This window comes from Bombyx mori, chromosome 22 (assembly GCF_030269925.1).
Source record: "Bombyx mori chromosome 22, ASM3026992v2".
In the NCBI taxonomy this organism is placed as follows: Eukaryota; Metazoa; Arthropoda; class Insecta; order Lepidoptera; family Bombycidae; genus Bombyx; species Bombyx mori.
In genome coordinates this window covers 17,385,443-17,403,613 of record NC_085128.1, presented here as the reverse complement: position 1 = coordinate 17,403,613, position 18,171 = coordinate 17,385,443, and the positions used below count along the sequence as shown (strand labels likewise).

General features: G+C 39.6%; 1 protein-coding gene, 1 long non-coding RNA gene and 1 other non-coding gene across 4 annotated transcripts; 1 reads left to right on the top strand and 2 right to left on the bottom strand.

Annotated features, from left to right (window-relative positions):
• The first annotated feature begins 1,638 nt into the window (after positions 1–1,638).
• LOC134201013 (uncharacterized) lies at positions 1,639–13,205 on the top strand. Of its 2 annotated transcripts, XR_009976162.1 has the most exons (3): positions 1,639–2,200; positions 8,461–8,637; positions 12,995–13,205. It is a non-coding gene; the product is annotated as an uncharacterized LOC134201013 (long non-coding RNA). The 2 variants fall into 2 exon arrangements; XR_009976163.1 differs by lacking the exon at positions 1,639–2,200 and having other exon boundaries at positions 8,023–8,637.
• Positions 3,013–3,129, bottom strand: LOC119630288 (U5 spliceosomal RNA). The gene has a single exon (XR_005246072.1). It is a non-coding gene; the product is annotated as a U5 spliceosomal RNA (small nuclear RNA).
• LOC101746891 (cytochrome P450 4C1) lies at positions 4,098–18,171 on the bottom strand. Its single transcript, XM_038018773.2, has 10 exons — positions 18,036–18,171; positions 15,769–15,858; positions 14,697–14,807; positions 13,336–13,521; positions 12,095–12,291; positions 10,893–10,959; positions 10,048–10,240; positions 9,325–9,476; positions 5,369–5,548; positions 4,098–5,007 (listed from the first exon to the last, which is right to left on the bottom strand). The coding sequence occupies exons 2-10, from the start codon at positions 15,851–15,853 to the stop codon at positions 4,823–4,825; spliced, it is 1,356 nt and encodes a 451-aa protein (XP_037874701.1). The 5' UTR covers positions 15,854–15,858; positions 18,036–18,171; the 3' UTR covers positions 4,098–4,822.

The following is an 18,171-nucleotide window of genomic DNA, read 5'->3' as shown; positions in this document are numbered from 1 at the left end:
CACGAATCGATTATTTTTTCTGATTATTTCTTCGTTCACTCTATCTCACACTCTCTCAATCGGTTTCGATCGCTCTCTCCCTCTTCTCCAAACATTCCCACATTTTGTATCACTAATATTATTGTTATTGCGTTTCATCCGTAAACATTTACTCTCACACGCGCCAAAAAATATCACTTTAAAAATCAATTTAGATGTGGCATTACCCTTATCAACAAAAGCTCGAATTTGAACTTCAGAAACGATGATAATCTAGTAGTGGACTATTCTGAATCATCTGTTTCAGCTAGAGTGGCTGCTAACGCACAAGACGTATGGCAAATACACCATGAAAAATGGCAGCTAACATATCAATTGCTAAAAATACAGAATTTGGGGCACTGTTATTCAATTTCAAGGCAGATCCTCTCGATGCATGTTCTAAAGGGACTTTCCCTAAGCTCACCGACTTGCCTCTCAAACGCTTCTTTGTAATACCGACCTCTGCACCAGATGAAAGATTATTTTCTTAAGCGTAAAGAGATGCTGTCAGGGAAACACGAAATCTTATTCTAGGAAAGACCAATATCATTGTTTTTAAACTGTCTAACTGAAAACTTATGACAACAATTCTAATTAGTTTTCTTTTTCTTTACTAAAAAAGTGAATAAAGAAAGATTTATACGTTTTTTAATTTTGAGACCAGACGTTTATCGTTTTTTTCTCTTATTATGAGCTTTTTTATTGTTTAAACTTTATCAAAGTCACTTTTTTGTAGTGATTATTGTTTAATTTTATTTTTGTTCTAGTAAAATGATAGATAAGAATAGATAGATCTCTGTTAATAATTCGCATTTATTTAGTCTTAGACTTTTATTGTTCAAATTAAACATTAAAATAAAAACTTGTGTTGTATGTTAATTTGTTTTAGTTCTAATGTTTATTACTTAGTAGGTCAGGTATTTTTTACTGAAATTGTATTTTTAATAACGCTAATGCATATTTCACAAAGCATTGTTTTTTTTTCTCTAAATTTATATTGATATTGGTAGTTTTCCAATTACAGCACAAGAGCGCATTATGCGGCATAATGCTCAACGTTGAATGTTCCAACTACAGCAACGCTTCGCACAATCGAGCACTCTCAAAAGTACTGCTCTCGCGTGATACTCGCAATCGATACCGACTCAGTGACAGAAAATTGACAAGTGTTTTTTCTTTAAGTTGGCATTGATCGAAATTTTGTTTATATTATAGTTAGTAATATTATTTAATGTTGAAAAAAATTGTAAGGCTTTCGTTTCGTCGTAGTTTCTTAGAAATAATCAATGTTAACTAAAACTGTGCTAACTTAGCGCACTCTGCTGATGCATTTGAAAATTAATTCACGTTCCAATTATTATTAAGCTTCAGCATAATTCGGCATTGTGCGTCACTGAGTCGCATTATCCTCTGTAATTGGAAAACTACCATTCTGACTATCTGGAGAATAACCTGAGAATCGTCGGTTATTCAATAAAATCTCCGCAAGCAAAACCTACGGAGGCTAAATCTACCTCTGGTATAAAGGTATACTATACACTATACACATCTTGTGTATAGAGACTCAAATTACCGTGCATTACATTTAATAACTACAGTACAATTACCATGTAAAATATAAGAAAAGCCTACTTTGGAAAAAATACAATAGTATTAAATCAAATATAAAAAGCTTTTTAATATTGGATAATATAAATATGATCATTAAGCGCCTATATAAAATATGCTTATTCTATTAATTGTATGAAGAAAACTTTTCGTTTGCACGTAAATCTGTTTTATTTAATGATTATTTAATTTAGCCTTTATGGAAAAAATCAAAAAATCACACAACTTTAACATGAACGCTCTCAAATATATTAAGCGTATAATCTATGATGAACGCCACTAGGTGTAGCTTTACTATAGATTAGACATGTGTAAGTAATGCGAGTGATATTACTCGGGTAATATTACTCTACGATGTAATGCAACATCACACATTACGCGAAGGAAACAAACATCACACTATCACCCAACATGTTTCTTTCTTTGTCGTGTAATGTTGCTTAGTACACGAACGGAACCGAGCGAGCGAGACAGACCAATCGACGCAAAATAAATGAGCAAGCGACACGGAATTATTCCTAGTGATTTTGAACCGTATGTCCCGGCCGCTAGGTACATTTTTATACCTATGGTACGTCTGAATTTTAATATAGGTATTTGTGTTTATATTTTTCATGCGGCCAGCCGGTAGTTCCCCGCAAGTACTTACTTAATTTTTTATTCGCAACTTTTGTAAAATCGCTAGTCGCTCGTAATTGTTTAGTAATATTTCATATTAATTTTTGTGTTTGATTTGAATTACTTAAGCACTTGTTTGAAGATAGTTTTATTATTTGTTTTAATGTGTGTTTAATAAGTGAAAGAAATAACGGCGTCTAAATGAAAGTACAGTCCTCCTTGGATGCACTTTGAGGATATCGCGCCGAAACAATGCATCTACTGCTCTCGTATATTAACATTATCGTCGAGCTCAATTTGCAGTCTAAGTCGCCATATGAAATCCGTTCATCCCACAATAATTTATATTAAGTAAAAAAATAAAATTATTATATTATTAAGTAAGTCAATCTCTGTCAAGTAATATAACAGTGTATTACAATACAAAGTTCATACTTTGTATTGTAAATACAAAGTTCATACTTTGTATTGTAATACACTACTGTAATGACACACCCGAATCATTACCTAAGTGATGTGTTGATACACATCACTTAGGTAATGATTCGGGTGTATAGATACAATGTATTCGTCGTCACAGTATCTATTGAACGCACCGAGTAATGTTAAGAGTGATGTGTAATGTTTTCGAGTAATATCACCTATCTGTAAAAGTGATGTCATATCACATTACATTGGGAAGTGATGTTTTGCGCAAGTCTACTATAGATAGACTGTGTTGTGTTGTAGGTCTATTTGTAGTTTTGTAGGACAATAATTTATAAGGTCTACCTAGAGAGATAGACCATCAAAAATATTATAGACTCATTTGAGTGTTCCCCTCCACGGAAATCTTTAGTAAAAGGCGAAAGATTTATACGTTTTGAAGGGAAACCAGAGATGCAACGAATTGAAATTGAAAGATTTTTATACTTTACCGTTACACAAGTAGATAGCGCGGTTCAGAAATACAGATTGCGCCATCTATTGACCTTCAGAGAAAACAAATCTAATTTAGTTGGTTGTAGGAGGGTCCTTAAAATATAATACAAATAATATTTGCGTAGTGTCACCAGTTACGTGACTCAAATTACATTAAAACAAATAAAATAAATATGTTCTAAAAATATTATAAGATAATTTACAATGATCTGACGTATTGGGAGTACATACGTCAACAAAACGCCAGTGTATGGAAACGTAAAAACTTCGACAATCCTCGTAAGCATTCGTAGAAGTTCGGGTAGCTATGCAACGCTCGCTATGTAGGTTAAACTGTGACCGGCATTGTACATATTTAGCTCTATCGTTAGTATGAATTTTATGTATCAAAGCTAAAAGTTAAAGGAATTTTAGTTACCTACGAATTGTTTATTTTGAGTACGTACTTGTAGTAACTACATTATTTATTAAAAAAATGTGGGTTATTTTATTTAGATTGTGTTTAATTTTTTATTTGTATATATTTTATTACATTTTTACTTTGTTAGGTATTGTCGTAGTTTATATTATACTAATAGAAACCCTGTTATTATAATATAAACTTAACTTAATGACTTAGGTTGATACACGATATAACGTAACAAAGTTAGGTTTTCTAATGAGTGAATTAATAATAAAGAAAACGCGAAAGTACAGTGTAAAGTATGTACATACAGCATTCACAATTAAAAAAGTAGTTATAGTAGATAAACTTTAATATTGTCAATAGTATTTTTATTTGTTTCACTTTAAAATCTAGTAAACGAATGCCCCACATCTTAAAAACCTCTTGGGTGAGCCTTTGCTCGTCATCGCCAAGTCGCGAACCCTGGTAAAACTCGAAAGGCTTCCGGGCCATCGTAACTTCTCAAACACAAAAAAAAAACTTATTTATTTGATTTTAATGTTTTTTTATTCCAAAAAACGTAATGTAAATTGATATATAAATGTTTTTTTCATTATACCTATTATAAATCCGTAAAATATATAATTCTCGATTTTCTTCCTAATTGAATTGAAATTTAATTGGATTGCATTTGAAATTTAATTGGAAAGTGAGGAGCATACACTTTTTACAGTTTTAAGAGTTTTTATTAAGTAACTCACCAATTATTAACTTAAATTAAAATTCATTTACCTACCAAAATAGCGGGCAGATTACATAAATAAGTCAAACATAATATTTTACAAACACTTTCACACAAAATGTTTATAACGTATACCGGCGAAAAGAAAATGATAGTAGTAACATGTAAAAACGAATAAATAATAGTAGATAAGACGCTAGAAGATAACAAAATATGTTATTTGGTATTATTTTTATGTAAGCGATGAGTTTGCTCGCGCTGTTCTCGTGTGGCTTCGTCGCCGCGTCGCGCGTCTCGTGTGTTCGGGAATTCCGATTGCCCCCGATGATGCCCGAGTGAACAGTTACAGTTTATTATCTCGAATATATTAAGTGTATAATCTATGGTTTATTATTTCCGGCTTTCAAACACTTTACCGGTTTTTGTGATCACCGACGACTTAGATATTATTCATCGACTGAAGGTAGTTAGCATAAAGTAAAGTATTCAAAATAATAATCGGGACATTAAGCCTTAAGAACATACAATTACGATCTAGATTCTAATTGTATTCTGAAATTATCAACGTCCCTCGTCATTAGGGCAAACTTGACCCTGATGGGAGGGTATTGTCCTGGGGACATTGAGGTCAGTTCTGACGGTGGTTTGATGCGGTAATGGCGAAGGATGGAAGCCAGAGCCGCCTTAGCTGAGTTCATAGCGAACTTAAAGCCTGAAACAAGACGTTTTTGTAAGAAACATACAGCTTACTTAGGATACTTTTCTGTTTCCTTTTACTGTTTAGAGACGTTTATTATCGAGTGATGCAACTGTGTTGGTGTTATAATACTGGTGGTGGCATAATACTGACAGAAATCATTTTTTCTAGTGAAACACGTACTTAACCTACTGCACAGGCTGCTTCACCCTTCAAACCGAGAAGTATTACTGCTTCATGGCAGAAATAGGCAGGGTGGTGGTACCTACCCGTGCGATCTCACAAGACATTCAACCACCACTTATAACAGGCTACAACTTATGTTTTGTATTCTCCGTTAATATGTTTTTATTTATTTAAAAGATTGATACCATACCTAGACAAGCTCTCGGTCCCTGGCTAAACGTCATGAATGCTGTTGGATGTTTTTTGGTACCATCCAAAAACCGCTCGGGTCTAAATACATCGGCGTCGTCGCCCCAGTACTTAGGATTGCGGTTCACGGACCAGATTGGTATTAAAATCCCAATGTCCCGCGGCAGTATTAATCCGGATGCTGCGAATTTAAATTTTCGATTACGACGGAGACCCTGAATTGTGCGTGGTGGGCGCCTAAGAACATCCCAAATCTAAACTTAGCTCATGAGTGCCATTGAAGGTGACTAAGAGCCAAAACCTGACCAAATCCAATACATCCTAGGCTCATGGTCAACAAAAGCATTCCCAAGGGGAGTTAACCACAGGCAGGCGGCCGATCATAAAAAAATTGACAAAACTTAGAGCAACATTTGGGCCGACTCCAGGTGACTGGAAGGGCAGGAAAATGATGATGATGATGGAGACCCTGACTAGAAGCACAGATGAAGGACAATAACAATCGGAGGGAGATCTGTTTGCGACGGTTTTATGCGCAGCTTCTAGACTTAGTACATGAACTCAAACGTACAAAGTGAAGTATCCTAATCTGAGCTCACCGTCAGCAATAGATTAGAAAATGGCTTGCTAGCCCGGCTAATTCTAGGTAGTGGCTGTCACTAAATAGTCGAAAACATTTTTCACCAAGCGAGAACTAAACGAAATTCTGAATGTGGCGCATAGGGTAGGTACATATTGGTCTATGGGTGAGCGTCGATCTTCCTTTTTTTTTTTTTTTTTTTTTTTTTTTTTTTTTATGATTGAAAGTTTACTGGTGGCCCGAAGGCCTTTCCAGTTTCACCAGGACAGGTGGGCGAGCAAAGGCTCAGCCAAGAGGGGTGGGATTTGCTAACAACTGCCCGAGCGCCTCCGAAGGAGACCTAACAACTCAAGAGCAATTGTTTCGCGAATGAATCTACTACCGGATCGGAATCGCGACCCGCTGAGAAGATCCGGCGAGAAACTCAGCGGGCTGATGCATGGGTTAGGTTGCACGTCGACCTCTTTGTCGAGTTCGACGAGTACGGTTACCGGGGTCCCTAAGCCTGCCCCTAGTATTAGAGCTGAAGGCATCTAATGCAAAGGTTATTGGATCTGATGGATCCGTAAGGACGTGTCTAGGGCGTCGACGGTGACTGGCTCCTGCATGATCAGGATTCGGGGAGTAGTCAGCGGCGGCAACGATAAGGCGATTATCATGACGCATAGCCTTATCGAAGTATCGTTCCGACGCTGACTTCATGTATTTCCGAATTGATTCGAGGCCCAGGTCGTCGTGTAGGTCAACGTTCCTCACGAACCACGGAGCCCCGACAGCTAACCTGCAAAAGCGGGATTGTAGGGATTGGAGGGTGTCTATGTGTGTACGGGCCGCGTGAGTGAACACCACACTCGCGTAAGTCATGACGGGCCTTATGCAAGTTTTGTAAAGTGTCACCTTGTTCCGAAGGGACATTTTACTCCGCTTACAGATCATGGGGTAGAGTCTACCGAGAATAAACGCGGCACGGTCACGGACTGATTTTATATGCGGGCGGAATGTCATCGATGCATCCAGGGTAACGCCCAGGTACTTGACCTTCCTGGCCCAGGGTATGGGTTGTCTAAAGAGAGTAATCGGGGGTGTGAGATTCCTCCTCCTAATCCGGGAGGAAATCCGTGTGGAGCTTCCCCTCTGAAATAGCACCGCAGTACTTTTCGCTGGGTTGATGTCTATGCGCCATTTTCGGAACCACTGTCCTAGGGCTAGGGCTGCGCTCTGAAGCTTCTTCGCGATTAGGGACTTATTTCTACTAGAATAGTAAACAGTCGTGTCGTCGGCGAATAAAGCTAAATGGGTCGGCGGCGACCGGGGAATATCGTTGACGAATAAGCTAAATAGGAGGGGTGAGAGGACAGAGCCTTGCGGGACTCCAGCTGTGAGAGGTCGTGGGGAGGAGCGGGTTCCCTCGACTCGATATCGAAAAGAGCGGTTCGACAAGAAGTCCCGTATGATGAGCACGAGACTATCCGGCACGCCCATGTTGAATAGTTTGAAAATCAAACCATTGTGCCAGACTTTGTCGAACGCTTTTGCGACGTCGAAGAAGAGAGCTCCCGTGTATAACGGTTTTGGTCGATTAAGCCCCACAAGAATGTGCTCCGTGAGGCGGTGCACCTGTTGAACGCATGAGTGATTTGTACGGAATCCGAATTGTTCATCGATGAGAATGCCCTTGGATGAGACGAAGTCTCTGAGGCGTTTGTAGAGCAGACGCTCATACAGTTTGCCTAGAGACATGAGGAGGCTAATCGGGCGGTAGCTCGTCGGATGATTTTTTGGTTTACCGGGTTTATGTATGCCGATAACGTCCGCTTCTTTCCACACCGCGGGAAAGATACAGTTCGCCATAGCGGCATTGAAAATAGATGCCAACATCACGATGAGTTGGACGGGTAGAAGTTTAATAACGCGGTTGGATATACCGTCGGAACCGGGAGCCTTGCGAGGACGTAGGTCTTTGATCAAGTCTTTAACTTCCATCGGGGTGACGGGTGGTAACGCATCAGAGGGTGGCAAGGAGGCTCTGCGTTCTACCTCACTGTCTACTAATTCTACATGAACAGGGTCCACGGATTGAGTGCTGGGCGTGCACTGGGTTTGCAATGTATCGGCCAGCAGCTCTGCTTTTTCGTCATCATCGAAAGCCGCGAGTCGGCCTGAGGGGCCTACGAGGGGGGGCATAGTTACTACCGTATCCGATTTGAGAGTACGAGCTAAGCGGTAGTAAGACCTTTGGGAGGGCGCGAGTCCTTCTAAGAAATCAGACCATCTGGCATCTCGGACTTCGGCGATGCGAGACTTTACGTCGCGTTGTAGGGCACGCATTCGAATACGATTTTCCGCGGTAGGATACCTGTCGTAGGCGCGTATCGAGGCGTTCTTAGCTCTAAGGAGTTCCCTAATATCGTCGGACAATTTGAAGCGGTGAAGGAAGTCCTCCGCTACAACTTGTTTCGATGACCTATCTAATGTCGAGGTGATGTGTGACGTTAAGATGTCTATGGCTTCAGCGGTATCCTGAGGAGACGGGATAGAGTCCGGGTTAAACGGGAGCGATGGTGGATCAGATTCAGCCAGGCTGATGCCCAGCGTGTGCCAATCCACCACAGTCCTCGTGACGGGAATCGATCTTCCTATCAGGGTCGCCAGCCGTTGTTTTGGGTTGAGAAGTTGTTGTGAACCTCACAGTGAGTATTTCTTATGACATTCCTTTAACTCTACCGTTGTAGCAACGTTTAAATATTATATTATAATTGTAGAACCAAATGCATTCACTCTTAGTGTCACTCTGTCTTTTTATTAATTTTTTTTTTATTTCTTTTATCTCTCATCAGCTCACAGCCCACCTGGTTTTAAGAGGTTACCGGAGCCAATATACATCTTCAACGTAAATGCCGCCACCCACCTTGAGATATAAGTTCTATGGTTTCAGTATGGTTACAACGGCTGCCCCACCCTTCAAACCGAAACGCATTATGCTTCACGGCTGAAATAGGCAGGGTGGTGGTACCTACCCGCGCGGGCTCACAAGAGGTCCTACCACCAGTATCTAACCGCATAGATATGTACATGTATGATTGTGTATTTTTAGTCTCTTGTCCCATTTTCGTTTCATCAAATTTTTAATCATAAGAGTGCCAAAGCAGTTTTCACTCCAAAAAACAACTGAATAAAAGAATTCTACGTTTAATAATACTAAAATATTTAGTGCATTGGACAATAAACTGGAATCATTTTATATTCATTAAAACCTGGTGATTTATTAAATAATTATAAAGTTGATGTGGTACTCAGCTCATTATTATTTTGCGCACTATTACAAATTCGTTGCTATACAAAAATGAAATTGATTAAAATAAAAGAAAACAACATACGCAGTTTAGTTTCTCTTTCGACTTTCCTTATGATGACTGGCGCCGGAGGATATAATCGCATCGCTTCTTTGATCACTGCATCCAAGTACAGAAGACGATGGATGTCTTCCACTTCGGGCGGCCTCTCTGAGTCACCGAACAATTCCTGGATCCTAAAATACAATTTTAGAGTAGGAATAAGGGAGACAGGAAAAATGTGCGAGTATCAACTTTTTTCTCCTACCTATGCTGATAGCCTTGGGCTATATCAGCTTCGCCCTAACGTGTAGATGAGCTCACGGGGCTTAGACCGGAGTGGTGCTAACACTGGCCCTAGCAAGAGCACTGCTTCGCAGAATCTACCACTGGATTGGAAACGCGACCCCTTGAGAAGAGAAAGAAACTCAGTGGGCTGTGAGTTAATTCGAGCGTTAAGCCCTTCGTCGCAAGCGACGGGTTCGACGAGGACGGTGACCGGAGTATCTACCAATAGATGGTGGGAAGTATTGATACCTCTAGTATGTCGGGATACTTTTGTTGCAATAAATTTAGTCATTAAAAAACATGTGTGTAGCTGACACGCAAACAAAGTGAAACCTTCAGAAATATGCTATCTCATTCCCGCACAGGGTAATAAATATACAAGTTTGTCTCTTTTTAGTAGCGCTTTTTCGTTTCCTTGCGTTTCTAATCACAGCCGTGTTTATTAAATTTTCACTTCAAAGATCTTCAATAGACACTTACTCCTGGTAGACTTTCTCTTGTACATCAGGATATCGGGCCAGCATGAGTAACGTGAAGGATATACCGATGGCCGAAGTATCGGTGCCGGCGATGATCATAACGAACGCTTCTTCTTGAAGTTCCACGTCGTTGAAAGTTTTATTTAAAATTAAAAGTTCTAGGACCGTTTTCATTCCATTGTCACTTGTGGGTACTGTTAATAACAGGGGGTTCTATATTACAATATGAACTGTGTGTACGATTTTCAACACTTAATGAAATTATTGACGTACCATCGTGATGCGTCACAGGCGACGGTTACAAGTTAATTACATCAGAAATTATTGTTCTAACAAAATTATTGACGGATCGGTCACGTCATCATTTTTTAAATGATTTTTTAAAATAAAAAAATTGTTGGTTTTTCGCCATAGGGAAATAATTGTTGTGCGCCATTGCTAAACAGTTATCAACAATTACAAGTATTTATCGGGTTTTTATCACCATTTTCAATTTTGTCGACAAACTTCTAGTATTTTACTGGTGGTAGGACCTCTTGTGAGTCCGCGCGGGTAGGTACCACCACCTTGCCTATTTCTGCCGTGAAGCAGTAATGCGTTTCGGTTTGAAGGGTGGGGCAGCCGTTGTAACTAGACTGAGATCTTAGAACTTATATCTCAAGGTGGGTGGCGCATTTACGTTGTAGATGTCCATGGACTCCAGTAACCACTTAACATCAGGTGGGCTGTGAGTTCGTCCACCCATCTAAGTAATAAAAAAATAAAAAAATATATTCGGTAAAACGTTAAATACTTGCGCATAAAAAGCAAAGGTAACTCATTAGTCACTTTTTAATACGAACTCACTTTGTTTGTCGCATTGGGTTTTGGAATCCGGTTCATTTTCAACTTGCCGACGTTTAGATTGCACTATCTATAAATAAAATTATGAATGTTAACAAAAGTGTTCTCGCTGGATCTTCTCAGTGCGTCGCGTTTCCGATCCGGTGGTAGATTCTGCGAAGCACTGCTCTTGTTAGGGCCAGTGTTTGCAACACCTTCGGTTTGAGCCCCGTGAGTTCACCTACATGTTAGGGTGAAGCTGAAATAGCCTTGAGAGGCTATCAGCATAGGTAGGAAAAAAAGCATAAGTGACTTCAAGCTTCGCAGTTCACGCTAAAATCTTCAGTGCAACGGACTGCTTCGTAGACCTTGTATACTTTCAAACAATATATAAGTGTATTTTGAAGGTTAATAAATACACTATTTTAACGTGCTTCTACTATCTTGGTATGTTTCAATGTTATCGAATCTTTGAACTTGATATTCGTTCACTTTAAAGTACCGGATTGGATTGAAACTTCGGATACTTATTAAGGACCCACCATAAAAGAAGAATACAATAAAATTTTGCGATTATCTATCGTCGGAATCGTCAGGAGTAACGATGGTCCGGAGGCACGTACACACCTGTCGCCTTCTTTGGATACGATAATTTCTCAAGCTCCTTCACCGAACCCTAATTCCTCGTTAAAACTCAGGTTGTCACGGAACTCATCTTAGAAGGTCAGGTATAGAAGAACTCGATTGCTCAAAGTTGACAAGGAGAGTCTCATGTAATGGTGATGCATTGGATAAAATGCTGAGATTACGAAATACATAATTCAACAACCTAATAACCGGGTTCCACATTAGATACGCTAAAAAGCCGATTCTTCTTTATTACGAAATTATAATGCTTAAAGAATAAATAAGCAAAAATTCATATAGTTTAAAACAATAAAAAATAATCGTTTATTTTTTTGTTTTGTGAGCTATAAAGCGTGTTCGCTTTAGGTATAGCTAGCTGAACGAAAACGTAGAAAATAATTATCTTAAAGTGAGAAAAAGCGTAAAGCGGCTTTTAAACTATTTTATAATCATTGGACTTTTAGCAATATCATTCAAAAAACAATTATAACTATTGACATTTAGTGCCCCGCGCATTTTAACGATAAATAATTTGTTTTCTCAATCAATAGTATTTGTTTCAGTCTATGGTAAGGCTTTTATAAACAAAAAATACTAACCTGCTTAACAAAATCGAGGACATACTCTGTATTCTTCTGGTAAGTCTTATAGCGTTGCAGTCTATGATAGATTATGTCGCTATGAAGCCATGGCTGGCAAATACGAGCGGCTCCCAACGAGGAGCATACGTCAAACGACCTCAAGAACTCGAGATTGGAGTGGGCCTGGCTATTCATTTGTACACCGAGAGTCGCTTCTGTGAATCGAAATATTATTTGAAAAATTATATAATTTTTTTTTTCTGCCTAATCTGATAGATAGCCTTGAGAGGCTATGTCAGTTTGGCTGAACGAGTAATTGAGCTCACGGGGCTCAAGCCTGATGACGTTGCTAACACGAACCCTAGGAAGAGACGTGCTTCGCAGAATCTACCACCGGATCGGAAACGCGACTCACTGAGAAAATCCGGCGAGAAACTCAGTAGGCTGTGTCTGTGGGTTAATTTACTCGCCGAGCCTTCGTGAGAACGATGACAGGTGCTATAGGTACCTAAAAGCACCGTTAAATTTGAGTTTTCGACTCAAAGACAACAAAGACTGTAGAGATATTGTAACGTTTCTTTTGACAAAAAAATGAATCGTGCTAAAAAGAATTGCAAGAAATCTGGTATTATAGAAAGATTTTCCATCGAGTGGGTGAAATTGCTCGGTGAATTGACGCGACACAGCGACGCGGCGACGGTCCGAATGTCTGGAACTTATATACAAATATGGAAGCTGTATATATGTAAGCGAGATTCAGACATCTGTCAAATATCTTGTGTTGTGTCAAATGATGGCTACTGGCACATTGCTAAAATTTGATTTATTTTAATGAAATTTCACGTATGCTAAAATCGTAATAGACTTCAATTTGGCAGCAACCGTTTAAATTTATAGTTCGCTTTACTCATTTTTTAGGATTACGCATTCTCTGTTAGCGAATCGGCGTGCTGATGTTAAGAATAAAAGCTGATTACACTTTGCTTAACATTCTGTCTGGCCGTTATGGACTTTAAACTTCAAGCCATCGTGGACGTAGGTACGTAAGCTTTAAGTTTTCTCCATAAACCGGATTATGTAAAAGTAAACAGTTGATTGTATGTAAATAAAAAAACCTCTGCTAATCCATTATTTGACTTTTTTTTTCCTACCTAAGCTGGTAGCCTAGAGAGGCTATTCCAGCGGAACCTTAACTAGTAGGTGAGCTCACGGGGCTCAAACCTGTCGACTATTTGACCTAAGCACTCACTCCGACTTACCACAAACCGAATCCAGGGTGTAAGCCGTGAGATAGTCCCAAACAGAGAATGTGCCATTATCTGCTTCCTTTCTGAGGTTGTTCACAAGCACAGCGCTCTGCTTTATAAAGGTCTCCATAAAGTTATTCTGGTTCTTCGTACCAAAATGAGGATTCAATAACTTGCGACGTCGATGCCAGATGTTAACTAAAACATTTATGAATTAAAAACATAAGTTTCATCTGTAGTATCCCGCAAACATATTGCAATAATCAATATTGTAATAGCTTTAGAATATGAAGAATATAGCGGTTTGTTTTATTATTTCATTGAATTTAAGATATTCATGAAGGTAAAGGAGTGGTAATGGAGTTTACTGTAGCAAATGGCACCAATTTGGTCACGCTCCGTAACCACGAGGGCAGACCTATGGGGAATCTTGATTGGTGTCAAACAAGATGAAATGGATTAATTTTCTTGTGAGTCCACACGGGTGACCTTTTTGTTTTTTTTTTTTTGCGTAGAGGGCCGATCCTCCTACGAGGTCCCCGCGCAAAAGGGGCGCGCGGGGTATGTGAGACTTAACGATCTGCAGGTGTTGAGACCAGATCGCGGGCCCAAGGATTTTAGGGCCCACCCACTAAACGACTCCCCTGCACTCTTACACCCGACGTCCGATCTCCGTCCGGGGTCAGAACCCGTTCAGAGTAGGGGGGTTCCCGCGGTCAACACTACAACCAGACACGCGGCGCCACCCCGAGGACGCCCGACCGACGGGTCGTCGAGGCGATAGTCGACGACCAACGACTTATCTGCCGTGAAGCAGTAATGCGTTTCATATAAAGTATAACGCCTCTCTCATCCTCCAAACGAGAACAGGAATGAAATAGCGGCAGAAAAGGCGAGATAGCACCCGTGAATTCACATCACATCGTTAGTAAACACCTGTGTTACTTCGCTCGGTGTGTTACTTTTCTTGGTCACGGAACAATCTCGCTATCTCATAATCTGTTCATGAACAACAGCAACAGTACTATCTAAGAAATAACAAACAACTTCCTTTAGGGACCTCTTGTAAGTCCGCACTGGTAGGTGCCACCGCCCCGCCTATTTCTGCCGTGAAGCAGTAATGCGTTTCGGTTTGAAGGGTGGGACAGCCGTTGCAACTATACTGAGACCTTAGAACTCATATTTCAAGGTGGGGGCGGCATTTACATTATAGATGTCCATGGGCCCCGGTAGGTAACCACTTAACACCAGGTGGGCTCTGAGCCTGTCCACTCATCTATGCATTAAAAATAAAAAAATGAAACTTAATTATTTGAAATAAATGAGGATGAACAAACCAAGCTACTTCACAAATTTTAGTTTAACATTCAAACCTGGAGCAAAAATGCTTCCGTTGCCGGTCAGGATTCGGGAGAATTTCATTAAGTCGTCTTTCTCAAGACAGTTTTTCAGAATTACATCTAATTCTACCGGATCCACTGAAACTGAAATTCAGGTACTTATCATTTTTATGATCACTGATTTCACAGCAACACGTACTGTAGCAGATTTACGACGTGTGATTTGTGGCCTGACCCACAACTTGCGGTAACACTCCCTTGAACTACATGATTCGGTAAAGTTAGCGCTAACTTATGGTAGGGTCATTACTGCGTAGTACTCAATGACAGGAAAACCTTAGAAACAATTTAATAGTTAACAAAACATTAACAAGTGCACCACATCACGCATTAGGTCCTAAGGCGGATGGCAGTATTCACCAGTGATCACAGGGTGACGTATATGGGTTCCGGAAGCTGCCTCACTCCAGGTGGAGTGTGAGCTTGGTAGGTTCTTGAAGCCGCTTCAATCCGGGTCCGATACAATAAAAAAGAATGTGAGCCGTCACGGGACGCCTGGCAGATGTGAAACATCGACATTATTTTGTAAAAGTAATATGCAGAAAAGAACAGATTGTGATAGGAACTAAACATGTCATAATGATAAAACAAAATATTACGAAAAAATAAATTTAAATGGCGACGCGTCGCCACGGCATGCGTCGCCACGCCAGAAATCGGTTTTACGTGCGGCTATAGATGTTTCACATCAACATCGTAGTGTAGAATAGCCGGTGTTTTAAAATAGTTCCAGAAAAGAGAACCAGGTCACGGTAGTCATGGAGTGACCAGAACAAGTCTACTTTCAGTAAAATAGGAGCATATGCCCAGATGCTATGAGGTAAATGTCATTTGTCCCTAAAAATATGTCATGTCGTCAAGATAAACGTTGCACCATTGACTGACTAAGTTATCTCAATTTACTACTGCATGTGTATTTCTTTTGTGCCCTCCGAAGGTGATTTTTGGCGTTGAGCGACGTAGTCCGAGTCAGCAGAACTTGGTTTGGAGTTTATGAATAAACTATTTCATTGAGCCAAAGGAGTTTTAGTGATATTCAGCTTACCAACAAACAATCTATTCCCATGCCAATAGCACGACATGCCGCCACGTTTGATGGCATCGTTGCCGATCATCTGAAACCCTTTCATTCTGTCTGTGACAAAAAAATAATATTTCAGAATGATTGTATTATTACAAAAAAACTACAAAATTTAAACACCCGGTATTCTAATACAATTGAGCCTTTGAACTCATGTCAAGGCAATTGGAGGCACTAATATAATACTGCCCATGAATTTGAACTTAGTAGCAACTTGACCACAAGGACTGTGCATCGCGTCTGATTCCAGCATTGACTGCGGTAACCCATTCTGCCTCCAAGGATTTGTATCGGGCGAGGATTGGACGTTCGGGCAAGAGGGCAGGAGAGTCGTTTAGTGTGTGACAATTAACATCTTGGCTCCTTGCGTCGTATTCCTCACTGCTGAGGGTCGTGACCACCCTTTTGTATCACTTCGAACGCACGATCTTTCTCCATCTATTTTTGTCTATGGCGGTGTGGAGGGCCTTGTGAAATGTAAAATCAAGAGCGGTGCGGATCGTGTCGAACCCACGTATTGGGCTGCGCCCCTGAGGTCTTTTCCCATCTACCTTACGTCACGATGAGCATCTTGAGATTGCTATCATCCTTCCATGCATCTTTATCTTGGCAGTATAATATAAACCACCCTTGGAAGTTCGGGGAATAATTAGCTTTATGGTTTTTAGCATCTGTTCTCTAAAATACTATCGACAACAGACGAATAAGGTCGAATTACCCGGATTTCGAACAAAATAATACAATTTGTGTTTGGATAGAATGATATTATTACTAATGTTCTATTTCATTTAAAAGTTGTATTTAAGAGGTCGAGTTTTAAAGCCAAGAAAAAGACAAAAACACAATTTAGATTTGTGGTATAGTAACCGGCAAACTTCTTGAGCAAATGACCTTGACTGCGCAGAACCGAATTTTAGATCACTTTGGTGGTGAGGGCAGACGGCAGGGGAAATCGTATCGAGCGCGTTATTGGTAGATAAGTCGAACCTTGTGTCCCGCACCGCGCCCTCGTTCCGCTTGCTCCCAAAAGTACGCTTGCGTACAGTGAAAAGTCTATCGTTATTAATCGTTAAGTTATTTGTTATAATTGCTTGTTGACTTTGTTGCCATTGCTATTTGTTGAGTGTTTGTTGATTTTTTATAAAAAATACACTATGCCGCGACAAACTGGTGTAGTATTCAAAAGAAAGGGTAGAAAAATTGTGTACGACGTATATTGCTTCATTATAAAACACGGGAAGAATGATATGGAAAAAGTAAAACAGACTTCGGAAGCAACAAAAACATCCGTGAGTACTGTTAGGTGCATTATTAACGAAGCTAAAGGCTCTGGCTTGCTTGATGATTGAAGATCAGGGAAAAAGAAATTTACCGGAATGGATAGTTTTGTTCAATCTGTAATAAAAAGATGTAATCATAATAACTACATAACAAGCAGCGAAGCTCGGTACCGTAGAAAGGCTTCGAAAAATTTAAAGAAGATATAAATATTAATGGCTCGGTATGAAGTTTACGACGAATTATGAAAGAGCTAGGCTTCAGATGGAAAAAAAACAGAAAATAATCGGAAGCTGGTAATTGAAAAAAGTTACATTCGATTACTACGAATCGAATATCTTCAAAAAATAATTAATTATAGACAAAAAAGTAGACCGAACCGACCGAGTTGTAAACTACACCGATGATCCCTATGTCGACTCATCACGATGATAGCAACTCGGGTGATAAAAACAGTGATGATGATGGTCAAGATTATGATAACGAAAAAAAAAATTACAAATACCAGCTTCGCTTCAACTGAACCAAGACCTGGCAACAGCTCTAGTTTTGACTTAATAGAAGGAATATCTATTTTACCCCAAGATTAAATTATTACAATTTTTAATCTATATTTTTTGTTGATGTTCTCATAAATATATAAATAAATACATATGTTGATTTTAATAATTTAATTGCATTATGACGCAGAGTAAATAATGTTTTTGCACGTGAGTGTACCATGCGCAAACTTACCCCCACTACGTCGACAAATGCTCAAGAAGTTTGCCGGCTATTATACCGGCCCAAAGTACGATTGTCCCATCTCCATACGGGTGGATTGACCACCAACTCCTTTTTTATGGGACCATTGTTATGCATCAAATGCAGACTTCGTGTATCTCAAGGGACTCGCTTGATCATAGACAGTATTTTAATAAATAACATTCGGTATTTAATTGAACAATACTTACCTTCATCTGTTCATGACGATGGTGAAGAAGAAACCACGTATGACAGAATTATTGATAGTTTTATTTAACTACTTTCAAAATACATTATTTTACAAAATGTGTTGACGCGTGTCACGGCTGGTCGACGAACACAAAT

Excerpts from the sequence above, each read along its gene's own strand:
- LOC101746891 (XM_038018773.2), bottom strand. The coding sequence starts at position 15,853 with ATGAAAGGGTTTCAGATGATCGGCAACGATGCCATCAAACGTGGCGGC. Across the intron at positions 14,808-15,768 it reads TGGGAATAGATTGTTTGTTG|TTTCAGTGGATCCGGTAGAA; the intron begins GTAAGCTGAATA and ends CCTGAATTTCAG. Across the intron at positions 10,241-10,892 it reads AACCCAATGCGACAAACAAA|TACCCACAAGTGACAATGGA; the intron begins GTGAGTTCGTAT and ends TGTTATTAACAG.